Source organism: Magnolia sinica, chromosome 9, assembly GCF_029962835.1.
Source record: "Magnolia sinica isolate HGM2019 chromosome 9, MsV1, whole genome shotgun sequence".
In the NCBI taxonomy this organism is placed as follows: Eukaryota; Viridiplantae; Streptophyta; class Magnoliopsida; order Magnoliales; family Magnoliaceae; genus Magnolia; species Magnolia sinica.
In genome coordinates this window covers 18,442,967-18,463,075 of record NC_080581.1, presented here as the reverse complement: position 1 = coordinate 18,463,075, position 20,109 = coordinate 18,442,967, and the positions used below count along the sequence as shown (strand labels likewise).

Here is a 20,109-nt window from a genome sequence, read left to right as displayed (position 1 = left end):
ATGTTGTTTGTATTAGTACATTAAACATGAATGGGATTACCATAAATCAACATATCATACTCCAGAGATAATTAAATTAAGCGAGTGGAAGACTGTGATAGATATATAAAGTATATACATGGTTATAAACCCCCAGAGTATGATCATGTCACTAGGCTGAGTATATACATGTTTGTTCCAAAATATACAGAATAACAAAGTGTAATGTCCAACTATAGTTCGTATCCTTGTAATCCCGTCGATCAATATATGGTCTACATAAACCCGCCTGGTAGCTGTACACAGGAGAACTCCTCATCATCATCATAAAAGTCTGGCTCCGCCTTGTAAGCCTCGCCATCATCTACAGCTAAAACAAAGTCTGGTTGGTGTTTTAAAACACCGTCCTAGAGTGGGAGTGAGTGATCAACTCAGTGGTACTATAAGGTAAAGGTTAACATGTTATCAATTCAGTCAATCAGTAATGATAAAGCAGTACAACAATCATGTCCTAAGTACTCTTGTTAATGCAAGGATGATATGTGATAATGATGCATACCCTCGCCTACACTCCCTCAGCGACACCATCTCACGATCGCACATGTTACTCCCACTGTGCCTTCATCGCCAAAGCACATGCAATGCGGGGCATGATCATGTCAACCAAGTAATTTATTAGGCATATTCATACAGCAGATTCGGGAAGCTAAGGTACCTCCCTTTATATCATTTATCCAAACAATGATCCATCTAGGGTCGTCAATCCTAGTTAATCACATACGATAGGCAAGCTATAAGGCAACATCACCCCTGATTTGAAAAGCAGCAGATAGGCAAGTTCAGGTTGCTACGGGAGGCTCGTCACCTCAACGTAGGCCTAGTTTACACTCGAGGTCACTATGGAAAGGCTCGTTACCTTAGTGTAGGCTGACAGCTCGAATACAGTGTCCCATACACCACCATATTCGGGTCACGAGTTCGGGTTGCTCACTGGTCACTACGAGGAAGCTCGTCACCCCAGCGTAGGCCGACAGCTCGACCACGGTGTCTCATACCACCATGCCCGAATCATGAGTCTTAGTGGATCGTGGGACCAAGGTTAAACGGGTTTTACAATGGTAAGTGGTACGTTGGATTCAAGCAGGAACGTCCATACATGGTAAACATACAATAGGCCAATCGAGTTATTTGACAAGTTCGATTGGTACGAGCACACGCTGAATTAATCGGCATGGAGCGCATAAGCACTCCACGTGGCCTAACCACTGTCGACAATCTTCGTACGACTCGGATTCATCAAATGTATCTAATGTGGCGAATCTAGTTCGGCCACTTAACCGGGATCCATTACCGATTGCCTGGACTATGTAGCAGTCTCAATCATATTCAATGCAATAGACAGTCACATATGATAACCATAACAGCATTTAGCAAACAATTCAAATACAATAATCATTTGAGCATTTATCAAACATATAAAGCATGTTACTATACATAGGATATTTTTATACATAAATCATGTGTGTGAAATTAAGGTTACATGAAAGAATTTTATACACATAGATAAGGTAGTTGAGAATCCTATCTCAACACCCTTAGTAATTACAATTCAACAAACAATTACTCATTCAGACATTTTATCAAACACTTAGCCTACACATTAATACATACATGCCCTAACTTAGTTATAGCATAGATTATAGCAAATCCTTTTGCAAAGGAGTTGTCATTCATACAACGAACATGTATTCTAGATTAATAGTCATGGCAAGTGCAAATCATGATAGTAATTTCATTCCAACATTTCAACAAACACATGGAATGCATTATATATTCACTTAGTTCATACACACGTATAATCTATCGAATACATCGTAACTAAGATCATATGGTAGCAATCAAGTCAGACCTAAATCATTAGCTGACATTGAAAGCCTTGAAAACCATAACCTAAACGTTTATAGTCCACACCTTTCGTCGGTACGCTCGTTACGAACTTAGTTCGTACACTACATCTTTGTTTACGGCACAACGGCTACCTAAATCATGAAATAGGTTAGCTATTTCACCGATTCCTCTATTTGGATTCCCAAATCAAGATCAGGGTTAGGATTTCTTACCCAAATCGTATCTGGAATCGACGGTGTAGCGATAGTGGGGTGGTGATTCAACACGAGTAGTGGGAATGAATCTCATTAACGATCTCCTGATCTCTCACTCTTCTCCTTACTCTTTTCTCCTCTTTTCTCTCTTTTCTCTCCTAAGGTTAGAGAAAATCATATGGAATGAGAGAGGGGTGGGTTAAGGTCCTTATATAGGCCCAAAAGTGATGTCAATGGCCCCAGGGCCATGGTATACTTAGGTTATAGATAAAAAGGCAGTTGTTTCAGGCCAACGGAGCTCATCTGGAGGTCCATTGCTCGCATACGGTCTGAAGAAAGTTCCCTGACAATGGATCTATGCCAGGTTAAGATTTTGGTCTGATCGGATTAGTGGATCGGTCGTGGAGGACCCGTTTCAGTTCAACGGTCATCGTCACTCGATCAGGGCCACAAGTATACCAATGGGTGTAGGGAAATTTTCCTGATCCAAGGGTGTAGTTGGGTCAGAATCTCACGGTCTGAAACCTTAAATTTCGCTTACAAGCAAACGGCCCAATTCACTTAAGTTTGAGTTCATTTTCTGAAGATATTCACGTTTCTCACACACTTCGCTCCAAGCTCAAGTTGTACGTTTCTAGATACTATTTGGACTTGATTCCCGTGATGGTTGTCAAGCCCAGTAAGGTGGTCATAACCTTATAGTTTCACAGTCATCGGAATTTCGACGTGCTGTCCAGGTCCGATACGGGGTTTCAATGTGCTCCCGAGAGCAACTGGATTTTGAGACTGATCCTAGGTTTTTAGGAAATGTTAAGTTAGTGATTCTAATAGTTTTGGGTCTTGCAGTTCATATAAAAAGTAGTTCAAAATAATTTACTATTAATTCAGTTTAGTACTTAATTAATTTTCGTCTAATTTCTATAGAATTCGACCCTTAGTGATTTCTACCTGAGGTGGTACTCGGGTCTTTGTACGGATTTTTTCGAGACGTTACAAGAATGGTGTAGATTAAATAATATTTATTTGGTTAGATTAAATTTAATTATGATCTAGTGATGACTTTTCATTTAGTTTGTATGTGGATGTTTATTTGATTTGAATAAACGTATGTGAGGTAATGAAAAACGAAAAAAAAAAAAAAAAAAAAAAAAAGAGGATCATGTTCTTGGAATTCAGGTCTTGAGTAGCCCTACTCAGGCACTCGATTTTAAAGCGTGACATATGTACTCCACTAATCTTAACGTAATGTAAATGATAGAAAATGACACAACAATTAAGGAATTTTGGTAAGATTGCTAGCAGATCGGAAGGTTTAAAAGAAGTTTTAGAATAAATAAAACAGAGAATAATGAAAGAGAGGAACTTGTATGAACTATACCCATTCCATATACTTTGGAGTAGGTACCATTCACCAGAGTGATAGGAGAGCCTATCAAAAAGCCATCAATTGACAAAAAACACACTAGATTGACCTGCCATATGGTCAAACACTCGAGAACCAGTTATCGATGGAGAATGAGACTTTGATCATAAACAAGCCATACTTGAGGTCACGAATGTAGCCATAGGGTTGGAAATAGCAGTCATGCATATTTGTGAAATAGCAGATGTAAAATTAGCAAGAGAAGGCATGTTGCTTTCTTGAGTGTGGAAAGTTTGGTTAGTCTGTGTAGGCTTCCATGGAGGTCTCAACATTTTTCAACAGAATGATTGAAGAACCCACAATGCATGCACTTCTTAGATCTGTGATATCTGCCACAACCACCTCCCATGTCACTACAAGCACCTCTTCTTCCACAACCACCACCTTGATCCTAGTCAGAGAATGACGCTAGAGCGGAGTTGTCGTTGGCTCTGCTTGTAAACCTCAAAGATAAACGTTGTAGGTGACTCGTGAATGTACACTTCATTTAGAGATGACACACCTTTGCCACCTAAAATTTGTGCAGAAACCTACTCATACTCACATTCCACCCTAAATAAGAACTTGGCCACCCAAAACTCTTCATGTTGCTGACATAGTTTCTCCAAATTAGTAGTCAGGGGCTAAGCCTGAAACATATTCAATTCTACCCACATTTATTTGAGTTTGGAATAATATTCACCTAATGATTTATCTCCTTGTTGGAGCTCAGATATTTCTTCATATAACTGATAAGTACAAAATGTTTTTATTAAATGAATGCATCTCTAATATAGCATCACACACTTCTTTAACAGTATCTAGAAACATGGCATTTGCACTTATGGAGGGTACCATCCTAGTCCTTAACCAGGTCATAATTTGTGCATTTTCCTGGATCCTTTGGTCAAAAGTACCGGATTCTTCATCATGTTTCTCTATGGTCAGATATCTCAAATTTTCCTTAGTCATAAGAAAAACTAAGATTGACTTACATCACTGTAAATAATTTCTCCAATTAATTTAATAGAAGTTATCTAGACCTCTAAAAAATCACATGGGTATATAAATTCAGATTTCGAGTAATTTTTTTTTTATCTTCATAACAAATAAAAGAAGATTACCTCACTAGCGCAAATGTGGGCTAAACTAGCACAATCCATGAGCACCACATTGGAATACTTCACAAGATGCACACGTTTCCTCAAATTGAAGAATCAACACACATGTCTACTACTTCTAACTGGCAATGAAGAAATATAGTCACAAACACAACATCCAACCCTGAGAAATAACCCACACGTTTACAAAGGTCACACGCGATGGTACCATTAAAAAACCTGATGTCATCATTCCCCCATGCATACACGGACCATTAAAAAGGCCTTGAACACATAAGAAATAAAAAGGAACCCTAGGTTTCTTAATATTTTTAGCACAAACAAGATAAGGGATGCTGAGGAATAAAAGAAAAGAAGAAATAAGAAGATTGAGAGAAGAAGGATCACAAACGATGAAGCTCGAATACCATATAAAATAGTGGAAAGAGAGATGAAATAGAGAAAAAGAAAGAGAAAAGAGAAGAGAATGTAAAAGGGAAGATTTTATTTTTGTTCCTGTTAGAGATCAAAAGGGAAGATTTTCTTGGGCATTAGAATGTTTATATTTGATTGCTTGGTAGTGCTTGGGATTGTAATCAACCAATGTAATAGACTATTAGATAGCACTTGATTGTAATCAGCCTATGTAATTGTCTATTGCATTGTGCTCATGGGAGTACGTGCTCTCATTGCTGCTCCCCAATCTAGATAAAGGAGGATTATGTCAGGTTAGCAGCAGGAGTCAAACTTTTGCATTAACTTTCATCATGAATCCGAACAACATGACATTCCAAATGAAGAGATTGATAAATGTGTGAACTCACCATTTTCATTAAAGAAACAAATCGTATAAATAATACATTGAATCAAAACAGAAAGCAATAACTATATCCTATATTTCAGCAATATTCAAGCTGACCTATTCTTAAGGAATACTAACAGAAAAATATTCGGAGGACTACATTCAAAAATACAATTGCAGTTGGAACTGCTGAAGCTATTATACACCAGAATTTTTGACTACTTCTATATGCCCCCTCAAGATAGGCCACGAGTAGAGAGGCCAATCTTGTCCCGTAATAGTAGAAACTGAGAAGTAGGCAGTGGCTTGGTGAGAAGATCGGCAAGCTGATCAGCAGAGGAGACATGAGCAACTCGAAGTAGACCAGACTGAACTTGATCTCTGATAAAATGATAATCAACAGCAACATGTTTCATGCGAGAGTGAAAGATAGGATTGGAACTTAATTGGGTAGCACCAACATTATCACAATAGACAACTGGAGAAGTTGATAAGCTAATACCAAGTTCTGAAAGAAGAGAATCAACCCAGCGAAGTTCAGCAGCAGTAGCAGCAACAGAACGATACTCTGCTTCTGTGGATGAGCGAGCAATAGTTTGTTGCTTCTTCGAACTCCAGGAGACAAGGTTCCGGCCAAGATAAACAAGATAAGCACTGGTGGAAGAATAATCGTCTTTATTACCAGCCCAATCCGCATCGGAAAAGGCATGAAGAGAATCAGAGAAGCCATGAAGAGTGAGGGGAGAATCACGATAGAGAAGGAGCCCCTTGTTTAGTGTGCCACACAAATAGCGTAAGATACGCTTAACAAGGACCCAATGCTCAGTGGTAGGTTGATGCATAAATTGGGCCATTCGATTGACAGCAAAAGAAATGTCTAGGCGTGTTAAGGAAAGATACTGCAGGCTGCCAACTGCTGCACGATATGGTGTGGGGTCGCAGAGAGGTGTGCCTGAGGTTAGGGAGATGGATGCTGAGCTGGTTGGTAAGGGAGTGAGAACAGGTTTTGCATCATCCATATTGGTTCATTTGAGTAGGTCTTGAATGTATCTTCTTTAGGAGAGCAGAATGCCAAGACGGTGAGGGACAACTTCAACTCCAAGAAAGTAAGAGAGTGGACCAAGATCTTTTAGAGAAAACCTTTGAGCCAGACAGTCAACAAACTGTGAAACATGAGCATCATTGCTGCCAGTTAGGATAATATCATCAACATACACAAGAAGATACAAGACATGGTTGCTGCTGCGAAGAACAAAGAGAGATGTATCGGAGTATGAGTTCTTGAAACCAGAAGTGAGCAGAAACTGACGCAACTCGTGATACCAAGCTCGGGGAGCTTGTTTGAGGCCATAGATGGCTTTATGGAGTTTACAGACATAGGAAGGATGATCAGAGTCTACAAAACCTGGTGGTTGAGCCATAAATACATTTTCAGAGAGCCTGCCTTGAAGAAATGTATTATTGACATCCAATTGGCGAAGAGACCAGCCATTACTTACTGCGATACTAAGCACAAGTCTCACTATGGTAGGCTTGACAACTGGACTGAAAGTTTCATGGTAGTCCACACCCGGTCTTTGATGAAAGCCCTTGGCTACAAGGCGAGCTTTGTACCTGTCAATAGAACCATCAAAGTTTCTTTTAAGACGAAAAATCCATTTGCAACCAACCAGATTAGAAATGTCTTTAGGGGGAACTAGTTCCCAAGTTCCATTACGAACAAGTGCATCATACTCTTCGGACATAGCTTGACGCCAATTGTGATCTTTGAGAGCTTGGGAGATGGATGTAGGAGCAGTATTTTGGGACGTTGGTTTGTGGGTATGAAGGTTGAGTTTCTGAATTGGTTTGGTGATGTTATTCTTGGCTCGGGTAGTCATGCGGTGTTGAGTGGGAGGTGGGATGGGGATGTGTGGTTCGGTGGTTGTAAGTGAATGTTGAGGAGATGGTTGGCGGGCAGGGGAAGCTTGTTGTGGGAACGGGGCAGCTGGTTGTGAAGTAGTCTCGGGCAGAAGCAGTCCTTGAGAGCTAGCTGCAGATGGAGTGTGGGCTGCCTGCTGGGATGATGTAGGAGTGGAGACAGTAAGGACAGGAGGAATCCAAGTAGATATGGTAGTGGAAATGGGACGTGGAAGAGTGGTGTGCAGTGAGGTGTATGGAAAGATTGATTCAACAAACTGAACATGGCGAGAAACATAAATTTTGGAGGTGGATGGGTCAAGGCAGAGATAAGCACTCTGAGATAAAGAGTACCCAAGAAACACACATGGTTTGGAGCGTGGATTAAGTTTGTGTGAGGTATATGGGCGCAGCCAAGGATAACACAAACAGCCAAAAACTTTTAGTCTAGAGTAATTGGGATTTTTGTGAAAAATTAATTCAAAGGGGGAGGACAGATTGAGAGTGGTGGTTGGAAGCCTGTTAATGAGGTAGACAGCAGTAGCAAAGGCATGAGGCCAGAAGGTGATTGGAAGTGAAGCGTGAGAGAGTAGGGTGAGGCCAGTTTCAACGATATAGCAGTGTCTCCTTTCAGAGTAGCCATTGTGTTCAGGTGTATGTGGTGGAGTAGTGAAGTGGGAAATGCCATGGAGGGAGAGATAATCTTTGAGGACCATATATTCGCCTCCATTATCAGAGTAGAGAGTGATAATTTTTTTAGAGAAATAATTTTCCACAATGGCTTTGAAACGTTTGAAAACTTCTTGAACTTCAGATTTTTTTTTGAGGGGGTATAACCAAATGTATTTTGTGAAGTGATCAACAAAAATAACATAATATTTGAAACCATCTTGTGACAAAATAGGAGAAGTCCATACATCAGAAAAAATTATTTCAAGAGGATTTGTAGAGTGAAGAGATGAAATGGAGAAAGGAATCTTATGACTTTTATTGCTAAGACAAGCATTACATGAGAATTCTTTTGGTAAAGGTGCAGAAAAATCTAACCGATAATTAGACATAATGTGTTTTAAAATGAGAAAAGCGGGATGGCCTAAGGGATGATGCCAATTTGATGATGTGGTTTTGACATGAGAGAAGGCTAGAATTGGGGAAGAGGCGGGTTGTGCAGCTGGCCACTCATACACTCCATCCTTAGTGTTGCCCGTCAAAAGGATTGCCCCCGTACGAAGATCCTTCACATGAAAAGAAGAGGGTAAAAATTCAACAGAGACATTATTAGAGATGCAAAATTGAGAGATAGAAATTAAGTTCTTTTTCATAGTTGGCAGACAAAGAACATCATCCAAGGTAAAAGTGGTGGTTGATGATGGAAGAGAAGCAGAACCAGTGTGAGAGATGAGTAAACCTGTACCATCACCAATCATAACATCATCTGATCCAGTGTATGGTGCATGAAGAGACAGGTTGTTTAAGTCGGTAGTGACATGATGAGAGGCTCCACTGTCTAGCAGCCATGATGGATTATTGGTGGTGGTATTGGCAGCATAGTGAGCCCGTGGCTGCCAAGAGGTGGAAGAGGTAGCTGGTGGTGTAGCACTTGTAGTGGATGATTGTATTGGTACAAGCTGGAAGGATGGACATCGCTTGGCAGTGTGACCTTGAATGCCACAGATTTGGCAAAACCCCTGGTATAGACAAGGTGGAGGTCGGTTGGTGCAAGGTGGAGTTCCTGGGTTGGTGGCCATAGGAGGGCGGGCAGGGTAGGTTGCAGGTGGACGCCAACCTGTGTTACCTGGAGAGTATGAGTGGTTGGGACGCCAGTTGGTGTTGGTGTTGGTCCTATGTGGCCTCCAGTTGGTGTTCATAGGATTGTTCCTGTTTGTGGGATTAGCAGTAAAAGGAAGATTTAGTTCAGATTTTGTGTTGGCTGAGAGAGAGGCTTCAAAGGATAAGAGTTTCTCATGGAGTTCATCAAATGATATAGAGGTGTCACGGGCTTGAACGGCACGGACAAGTTCTTTGTACTCATCACCTAGTCCATCCAAGATCTTCTCTGTAAGGTCTTCTTCCTCCATTGGGGTGCCTAGGATGGCCAATTCATCTGTACATGCTTTGACAGAGTGCAGAAAATCAGTTACTGTCATAGTGCCTTTACTGGGATTTTTGAGAAGATTTTTGACTTGTTTGATGCGACCACGAGATGGTTTGGCATAGGTATTTGCTAGAATAGTCCATGCTTCACAAGAGGTTTTGGCACGAGCAATGAATGAGATGATTGTGGGTGAGAGAGAGCCAATGAGAGCATTCAAAATCAGTTGATCTTGGCGAATCCAGAGGGTGTAGGCAGGATTTAGTGTGGCAACATTGTTTGTTGTTAGAGTTTTGGGTGGACAAGGTTTGGATCCATCAATGTATCCAAGGAGATCATAGCCAATGAAGAGTGTTTCAAATTGGATTTTCCATGAGAGATAGTTGGAGGAGGTAAGTTTGAGAGGAGCTTGTGCAACTGTGTTGATTGTGAGGAGTTGAGATTCATTGGTGATGGGTAGAATGGGTGTACCATTTGGAGTAGTCATGACGGTATGGGAAGGGGGGAAAGGGAGAGAAAAAAATAATAATAATTTAGCAGCAGTGAAGGAGGAGCTGCTCTGATACCATGAAGAGATTGATAAATGTGTGAACTCACCATTTTCATTAAAGAAACAAGTCGTATAAATAATACATTGAATCAAAACAGAAAGCAATAACTATATCCTATATTTCAGCAATATTCAAGCTGACCTATTCTTAAGGAATACTAACAGAAAAATATTCGGAGGACTACATTCAAAAATACAATTGCAGTTGGAACTGCTGAAGCTGTTATACACCAGAATTTTTTACTACTTCTATACCAAACTCATGCTAAGGTGTTAGACTTGATGGTCTAACTGAAGATCTGACCTTTAACAAAGTGAAATAGCAGAAGAGGATTCATGTAGCCAGTGCCAATCAATTGGGATAAGGCTAATTAGATGATGATGATGATTCAAAAAGAAAAAAAAAAAAAAAAGATTTTTATTGATTTACATAGATGGTTAGTGAAGGGTGCATTGTTCATTTGAATTTAGTGAGGAAAATCTTTTTTTCTTTTTAATTACCAAAAGTAATGTCAAGAAAACCTGTTACAAATGCATAAATCAAATATATCAGAGTTTCAATTTCTCACATGGTATTAGAGGCAGAGGAGAAGATGGTACCTTGATCTCGATTTGAAGAGTCAAGATATGACAAGTAGCAAACTGAAATGTTTTACAGACCAGGATTTTAAATTTTGATTTTGGAATACGTTTTGGTTTCCTTCCCATCATATTTAGAGACGATGACTTAATACTTGCGCATTCATTTACTACTAGCTAGTTCTTATTTTTGTCAAATGTAAAAGATGTATTTGTAAAATGACCAAGGCAAGATTACATTTTGTTTCAATCTTATATGACATTGACTACTAATCCTTCATTTCTAGATAATGGTAACATAAAACGAAAGATTAGATGCTCTTACATCAACCGAATATGCACTTCCGAATAGGAACATAAGAAGCATGGCCCAAAGAAGCGGCAGTGACTGAAACATGAAGCCCATTGCAAAACTCTGCAATAATGAATGAAATATTAGATCATACAAAAGATCATAACTTCACAGGCCCAAAATGAACTAAAACTTCAGATTTCATATAGAACTCATGGTGCACATGTTTGCTTCTTGCAAGATGAAATACCAGAGAAGCACAAATGACAGTGAATGCTATTCCAGCAGCCATTGACAATTCTCCAGAAGCAAGTGGAAGATAAGGCTTGTTAATCTGAAGAAGAATAATATCAGCCATCAATTAGGACCATGACATGCCATTAACAAAAAATGAAATGTACAATGATCGGCCCAAACTACCAGCATTCAAAATTGACTCGGCTCACACACAGGTCCAACTCACCCTTTAATGACCAGACCATTCTCTATGATGAATGCCCCCATGGAAGAATCCTAGTCATTCAATAATTGGCCTGCGAATGGGCGGCCAAGATGACAATAAAACAATGGGTGGTAAAATTGCTGGTATTTTTCCATATAAGATACTTCAGTCCATTGTCCATCAAGGTCATTGTCCATTGTATAGACGATCATCACTGGAAGGTTGGTCCCATATGTCCAGAATGCTTCTCTTCACTGAATGAAGTGGCTGGTAATTTGTGCCTAGTATTGTATAACACTTCTTAAGGAGAAGGAAAAAAGAAAGGAAAAGCAATACCCCAATTAATCTGAAATCCATGCAGGTTTACTGCAGGGCCTACTAAAATAGTAGTGACATATAGAAAATTGTAATCTATGAAATGCCCCCACCTTGTCTATTTCCACGTCGTAGATGCAATTTACAGTTGATACATAAATGGCCATTAAAGTTGATGGTATTAAGCCCTATAACATTGAGAGTGATGATATTAGAGATTTATGAGAAAAGAAAAAGAAGAAGAAAATTTAAATTAAAAAGAGAGAAATAAATTGCTCTATTAGTCACATACATTACCTTCAACAAACCCACAAGAAATTTTGGAGAAATATCAGCCATACTTTCAATTGGAAGCAGAGAAGCTGATATTGCTCCTATGATCTAAAAGAAAAAAAGAAAAAAAGAAAAACAGAAAGAAGATAAGCATAAATACCAAGAAACTCAGTATCTTTCAGAATAGAGATGCCATGGAGAATCTATGGGACCGTTCATCAGGTGGGGCCCACTGTAGAATCCGCCGGGTGAGATATGGACGACATGCATAAGTTGAATATAAATTTGCTCATTGTCTTTGTTTTTTTTTTTTTTTTTCTTTTCCTTTTTCTTTTTTTAAATTTTTCCAACCCATCAATATTTTTGGTACATGTGATGTCCAAGTGATGAGTGGACTGGGCTGATCTTCAGTACTAGGGCCTGATCATGATGGGTTCCACCTAGAAGTGGCCCAAATCTCACACAAGTAATCCACATCATTCCTCATTTCTCGTTTTCAAACTACCATACTCAATAGATCACATAATAACTTCATAAAGAGGTTTTAATGCATTGACACTTACAGTGCCTACTAAAGCATAGACTCGACAGTAACGGGACAAGATATTTAACTTGTTCCAAACGCTTCCCCAAAATCCTTTCAAATGAACAACCTTAGGTTCATTTCCACTTGCATGGTTTAATGTTGCATGAATGTAGGATTTTCTGAATTGTCTTTGTTGAAATCTGGACTTCACTGAATATCGTAGATCGATTGCTGAATGGAAAAATCTCGGATGATGGGCCATGATGGGCTTATCAAGAAAAGATTTGCAATGAGAATGATACATCTGATCCTTTGGTACTTGAAATTGTGTGACCAGACCTATAAAAATTACAAATTATCAATTCATCATTCTCAAATATAAATCAAAGATGGTAATGCAAATATAGTGGGTGCTCTACTCGTTTGTGACACGATACCTTTTAATTGTTAGTAAACGTGATGTAGGACTGATGCATGAACTCAAATATCATGTGAGATCAATAAGCAAAATTAACTTAATTAATAAAAACACAAAACTTTCTATCATCATCACAAATACTAAAATCCCAAAAAAAAATCATGCATAATTCTAGCCTAAGTTACCAAGCATCATCCTATAAGACCATTAACTAAGAGAAACTAGGATCTAATGGATGTAGGGACATCCAAATAGATAGGGTAAAGCCTATTTTAAAGGGGAAGATCTAATATTACCTAGGATGAAATTAGGGTTTAGGAAAATTGGGAAAAACTTGGAATTAGGGTTAATGGGGTAAATTGGGTAAAGGGATTAACGGGTTTAGGTATTAGGATCCTTATCCAAGGAATTAGGGTTTCGGATGGAGGGGATGTAAGGATTTGGGCTTAATTGAAGAATGTGAAAAATTAGGTTTGGTAATTTGGGGAAATAGGAAGATTTGGGATTTCTAGGTTTAGGGTCAGGGTTTGGATGTTCAAGGGATGAAGATCAAGAGGATGCCGATGGCTTGGAATGAAGGATAACAAAAATCAGAGAACATGGAAGAATAATTCGATGGTTGATGAAGGGATGATAATGAGAGTGATAGATAGGGACCTCGCATCTCTGTTGATGAATATTAGCTTCGCACCAATCTTCCTTCCAAATCACATGGAAGTTACCTTCAAATCATATGAAGATTGAAGAAGAAGAAGCAAGGAACTTTTTCTTCTTCTTCTTTTTTCTCAAAAAAAAAAAAAAAAAAAAAAAAAACTGATGAGGAGAGGTCACATGCCCACCCCTCTTTCATAGCTTCAATAAATTTCAAAAATTACAAATTCAACCGTCTTATGAAATTTGATGAAAATGACCCTAGTCTAAAAAAAATCAACTAAATCACTCAAAATGTGTCCAAACATAAAGTAATGATAAACTAAATCCAAAAAGATGATAGAATCTAAAACTGAGGAAGACGATTCACGATCAATGTCCTGATCATGTGATCCATGTGATCCAACGGCCCGATCTTCACGTCCCTCGAATCCAAACGGTCCAACCCACTCCCTAAAGCAGCCCATGTGCATTTTCCCAGTGTGGGGTCTTCCAGATGCTCACACATGAACATGGGGTCTTCAACCTGATCATGGGTACTCACCTAGCCACAAAGAAAGCAATGCGAACAGCCTCCTCCTCTATTACGTACGCAAAGGTGTATGTGAAGTGATGTCGTCATCAAAACATGTATACACAAAGTATTGCCACATGGCCCATTTACTTATCCATTAAACGGTCGCTGACCGAGTCTCCCTCACAACTAATCGTGCGGGAGACGTAATGGAATGAGGCCGATTTCTCCATGGCAACAGGCATAAAACCTCAACTACAAAGTATCCTATATGGATATAAACACGGTAATATTCTGATACAAAGAGATTAACAAAATTGTGGAGTGTTTAAGTAAAAGTCTGGCGTGAGGGTAAAAACTGTATGCCGCAGCGATCTAGTGACCAACGTCACATAAAACCTTTTCCGATTGTTCATGCATAAAACCTCAACTACAAAGTATCCTATATGGATATAAACACAGTAACATTTTGATACAAAGAGGTTAACATAATTATCAAGTGTTTAAGTAAAACTCTGGCATGAGGGTAAAAACTGCATGCCGCAGCAATCCAGCGACCAACGTCACATAAAACCTTTTCTGATTGTTCATCTTCATACCAGTTGCCTTTAATTGTCGATCATCAGCCTTTAATAATCGATCGGGACAATCTACATTAATCTCAACAATTTACGGAAGGCATGGGTACAAATGTCCCTTAATACATACTTTGGATATATAATCTCTGATAATGATATATGAAACTTAGTAAATACCATGAAATTACAGTTTATCAGAATGTGATGTAGGCTATATTTCATGAACATGAAAAATGTCCTCATCGTCAAAATAACCTTGTCCCAACTATTTCAATTGACATCTAAGAGTCACGTTCCCGGTGAAATTTCATGATTGTCTGGGAATTATTCAATGACTGGCTGATAAACTAACATCTGGACTCCTTTGTCCATGATGGCGGACTCATTGCTTTTTGTTTTTGAGGACTGGTTGCTACCTTGCCGACTGGCGATGCTTAATCAGTAAAAAAGAAAAGAAAAAGGGAAGGTGCATATTTTCTATAAATGGAGCACATGCTATATAGTTTTCATAAATTATAAAAGGCCCATGTAAACCCCTTTTTTTTTAGTTGTTTGGAGATGCTTCTTACTTCCTTTCCGTTGGGTAATTAAAAAGTCTCCTTAAAATCCTCAACATACCTTCTAGATATTGACCTCCTAATCTAAAAAGATTGAGATATGATTTTTTTTTTTTAAGAAATTATTTATTGGACCCTATTTTCATTAATTTAGCAATGTTTGATTGTAAGCAAAGTTATGTCAGGAACAGGCTGTCTACGTCATGCTGGCTTGGATGGGCAATTCCGCTGTCATGGACTAGCCAATTTGTTCATTGTATGTCAAACACTCTAAAATAGGGAATGAAGATAGGACTCCAGTGGTCATGGCACATGTTGGGAGTCTAAAGATGGATGAACTCTTGCCACAAGTACCCATTTACAAATGTGAGGCACTTAAAGATTAATGGTGGCATGTGAGGCACATGTGAGGTGGTTGAATGTTGATGGTGACACGTCGCACATTTGGAAAATGTGACGCTAGTGCATGGAATGTTGTGTTCCATGTGTATCGAACTAGGGATGAAGTAACCTCATTTTATTCCACCTTTTCCATGAAACAAGCTATCCCGAGTGACATTAGGGCCGTTTGGATGCAAACAAAGCTTTGTCTTGTAGAAATTTTCAAAGACAAATTGTCCATGGTTTTCCTTACCTATTTATGCACATGAACGGAAAAGATTTAGGACAACTTGTCCCCACAACTTGCATTAGCAAGGATGGCGTCCATTGGAAAAGAAGTAGAATAAAGATGACAAAATCTTAAACATGTTCCAGTGCATGTAGGAACACACTATTCCATGCATATGCGTCACATGTACCAAATGTGTGATGTGCAACTGCCTATGTTCAATTGTCCCACATGTGCCACTGTGCCACCATCTTTTTCAAGTGCTCTACATGTGTCAATGTGCAGTTGTGCACATACACCATACATGTGCCACATGCCATATTCCAATGTTAGTCATTGTTTCAGAGTCTTTGACAAACAAACAACAATAGCTATCTAAAGAATGCTTGACCTATGTAGTCCATCCATGACCGCATGAACAGAACAGTCTATCTAGAAGACAGCTTTGTAACCAAATAGTGCCTTGGGGACTAGTTATGCTGCTTTCTTCCTTGGATCCTATGAAAATGGTTAGAAAAACCATCAATAAGTTGTCTATCCTAGATTACCTATACCAAACAGAACTTTACTTGCAACCAAATGACCCTTTAATTTCAGAGTTTACATGATTTATCTAAATGAGCAAACTAAAGAGTTGGTCCGGGGTGCTTGAGAGGTAGCCAACAGATCAAAGCATTTTTTGATGTTTGACATGTTTGTTGTGGAGATGTTAAAGATGCCAGCAACCATTTCTGGCTAAAGAACACCAAAAAACAGAAGATACCTAATACTTTGGAAAACAAAAGGAGTATATTTTTCTTGCCTTTTCTTTTGAAGAAGAACTAGCAAAAACTATGAGTGACATACAACACATGAAACCATTGAAATTTTATGTTAGTGCTTACACACGGCTTGTCATGGCCAAAGGCCTAGAAGATGCCACGTGACAGCCATATAACATATATGGTGTAGATGAACTTTAAAGGAAATGAGCTAAAGACTTTGTGGGAAGCATTCAATGCTAGAGTCCCTCAAAAGTAATTATCTAGCAAGCATTAAATACTAGAGACTAATAAAAGTAACTTTCTGCATAGGCTCCCAGCAACGTGAAGACTCTCCAACAAAACTTCATCAACACGTTAGAAGACCGGAATAGAAAGCGTAAGGTCAAATGAAATCACATTACTGATTGAAAATGTGATATCTCTTGTAAACGCAGGGCTAATGCAATAGGTTACTCTTTTGCAGAAGCTCAAGAAGATTTGCACGACCAGCTAGCCCAACCTCTCATGCTCCCGAAGGCCACTCAAGGCCATCGCCTCTCAAGTTTACAAATAAAGCACTGAATAAACGGCTATAGGCCACTCCAGCACAACCAAACTCAGTGCAATGCTACTTATCTATTCGTCCCTCATGGATGCTTCTTTACTTTTTTTATTCCAGTTTAACTCCAATCATTTGCCAATGAAACTCATAGCATGGGATTGTAGTTTATATTCTTAATTTATCTCTCTTACCTTCATCCACAGCACCCCGTTAGATCACAAGGAAGATTACTCGATTTCGAATGAAAGACTACAGGACTTTCCTGTTATGTGCTAGGTGATTCCATCAGCCATCTTACCACAAAATTTGATTCACACTAGACCATGAATAGAAAGTCGAACCACAACCATCTCTCTGTGTGCTCGTTCCACACTGAGTCTTGAAACAAACTATATGTAACGACCCTGATTTTTGTGACCCAATTGAGACCCTCACCAAACAAATTGATAAATTGATTTTTCAATCATTAGTAAAACCAAGCACTTAGCCTAGTTAGTAGGGGCACTCTCGATAAAGGGATAGGTCAATGGATTGATTCTCTGCATCGCAAGAATTATATTTTTTGTCAAACCCAGCAAATTTTGGTGGAATTTTCTAGAATTAGGTCTCTCCCTCTATTTAAAGGGAAGATCTGCATGAAATTCCTATATGAAACCCTAAATCCAAAAGAGCAGCCGTAGGAGGGAGAGAAGCCCTATGAACGAGAAGCCTTTACTGGAAAATTTTAATCAAGTTCCTTATTTTTAAATCCTGAAAATGTATCTAACAGGCCCAAATCTAAATAATGAGCGAAATGGATCAATCCTACAATCATTGTTTTGATCTGCGAGCAAGTTTTGATGATAAAGATCGATTTTTTAGCAAGCTTCTGCAACAAGGATGATCAACTATGAGAAATCCAGTTGTCTCAATCTAAGGAGATCCGAACCTATGGATCTTAATCCCAAATTGTGTTAGAGCCTAAAATCCTTGATTGAATTGACGAATAGATTTTCCAAAACGATTTGCGAAGTTGTATAGTTAATAATAGCTTTTGCCGCAAACAGTTTTCAACTATTAGTTGTAGATGCCAAATATTTGGATATGAGTGATCCTTTGGTTTTTCGAATTTGACTATAAGAAACACCATTTGATGGGTTGGACCCAATTCTTTAATCAATGAAATCCATCAAAACTAAGGAAGAAGAAGAAGAAAGCCTAAAATTTTCGAAAAACTGGACTGTAATAGAACCTATCCAACTTAGGTCGATCGATCCAAGTCAGTGTTCAATCGATTGAAGAGGACCAATTTTTGTCCAGTGACCAAAATTCCAAAATTGCAACCTGGTTTAATTAATCGAGCTAGAGGCTTGATCGATCGAGGGGATCCTCGAGCGATCCCGATCGATCGAACTCCTTCACTCGATGACAATCAAATTTGTCCAATGAGCAAACTGATTCAATCCAACCAAGCTCGATCGATCGATGATCAGGGTTTGGTCGTTCAAGAATGGCCAAAAGTGTCTAGAGACTTTGGGAATTAAATTTAAATTTTATCGATCCATGGTCGATCAATCAAGGGCCCTCAAGCTGACTCGATCAATCGAATGCATTGATAGACAATCCTTGTTGTTTTCTAAATTTAAAATTTAGAATTTATCTTCGGTCATCTTGCTTGGATCAACAGTGGACCCTGATTGTTGGAATAATATGGTGGAATTATAGTATGCTAAACCATCTTAATAGGGATTCGAAGTATAAATTCCAAAGCGTCAGATTAATTGAAGGATTTGACCATACTACAAATAGATGAGTGAATCCCAACATGTCTCATTTCCATATGATTAAGATAGATGATTTGATGGTTGAGATTGTTCTGATTGATATGGTTGTTGTATGATTATAATTATGATCCTTGTTTTATGATATATGCCCTGTAAGGTTTTGATGAATGGTAAACATGCACATATGCCAATCATTGATATTATGAATCTGTGTTTCCTCTCAGAGAGAGATGTATCTAGTTGACTGTACCCATTGATGCACAAACATTGAGCATAGATTACATGCATCCATTGAAAATGCATGCATACCTTGTGCCTTGAGTTCCTGAGGATCTCCCCAGATGGTTATGCCCGATAGATTCGTTACCAGATGCCCACAATAGTGGAAGCCTACTCACGAAGCAGATGTATCATGTATGATACGTCTGTGACCACCAAAAGGATTTCAATGGTAGACGCTCAATCCCCCACTGCTTTTTATGGTGTGGCGCACTTGATCTTTGGATCCGTCTTCTTTTTCAGCTAAAGCCTTAAAACGAGCTAGCCAAATGGATGAACAGTTTGGATATTTGCGTGCTGAGTAACTCAGTATGCTGAGAGTGCGGGGGTCCACCATGATTTAGATATTTTATCCACTCCTTCCATCCATTTTACCGGATAATTTTAGTGCTTGAGCCTAAAAATGAAGCATATACAAAGCTCAAATGAGCCGTACCACGGGAAACAGCGTGAATTGAATTTCTACCCTTCAAATTTTCTTGAGGGCCAATAAAGTTTTGGATAAACCTTATATTAATTTTTTCCCTTCATTCATGTTTTTTATTGTTTTAAAAAAAAAAAAAAAAAAAAATCTTAAGAACAGGTTAGATGACAAATAAACATCACTGTGGGGCCTATCAAGGTTTCAAATTGTGAAAATCATTATTCTCATTGTTTTTGTTTTATATGGTATAGTCTACCTGAGCTTTGTGTATGTTTTAATTTTGGTATCAACCCCTTAAATGAGCTGGAAAAATGGATGGACGGTGCGGATAAACCATATACATTCACGTTGGGCTCAACAGAGTTCACTCAGTACATAGAAGCGTACTGAGTTGATTTCGTAATAAATACCTTACGGTGGACCCACAGAAGTGACGAAAACACACCAGTTAGGCCCACCATGAATTTATTAGGTTTATCCAATCCGTCCATCCATTGTTTCATCTAATATTACACGTTGAACCAAAATTTTAAGCATATCCAAAGCTCAATGGACCATACCACAAGAAACAGTGGGAATAATGATTTCAACCATTGAAACCTTTCTAGGTGCCCAAGGTGATACTTATTTGTAATCCAACTTATTCAGGAAGCGGAA

The 20,109-nt window shown here is 38.8% G+C and overlaps 1 protein-coding gene across 1 annotated transcript in view; it reads right to left on the bottom strand.

The window, feature by feature from the left end:
• The window catches only part of LOC131257009 (probable homogentisate phytyltransferase 1, chloroplastic), a 125,301-nt gene that overhangs the window by 102,508 nt on the left and 2,684 nt on the right, over nucleotides 1-20,109 (bottom strand). Inside the window, exons 2-6 of the mRNA XM_058258161.1 lie at nucleotides 12,391-12,692; nucleotides 11,852-11,935; nucleotides 11,668-11,742; nucleotides 11,048-11,131; nucleotides 10,831-10,920 (exon numbers count right to left, since the gene is read on the bottom strand). Of these exons, the coding sequence (XP_058114144.1) occupies nucleotides 10,831-10,920; nucleotides 11,048-11,131; nucleotides 11,668-11,742; nucleotides 11,852-11,935; nucleotides 12,391-12,692 (635 nt within the window). The remainder of the gene's footprint in view (nucleotides 1-10,830; nucleotides 10,921-11,047; nucleotides 11,132-11,667; nucleotides 11,743-11,851; nucleotides 11,936-12,390; nucleotides 12,693-20,109) is intronic.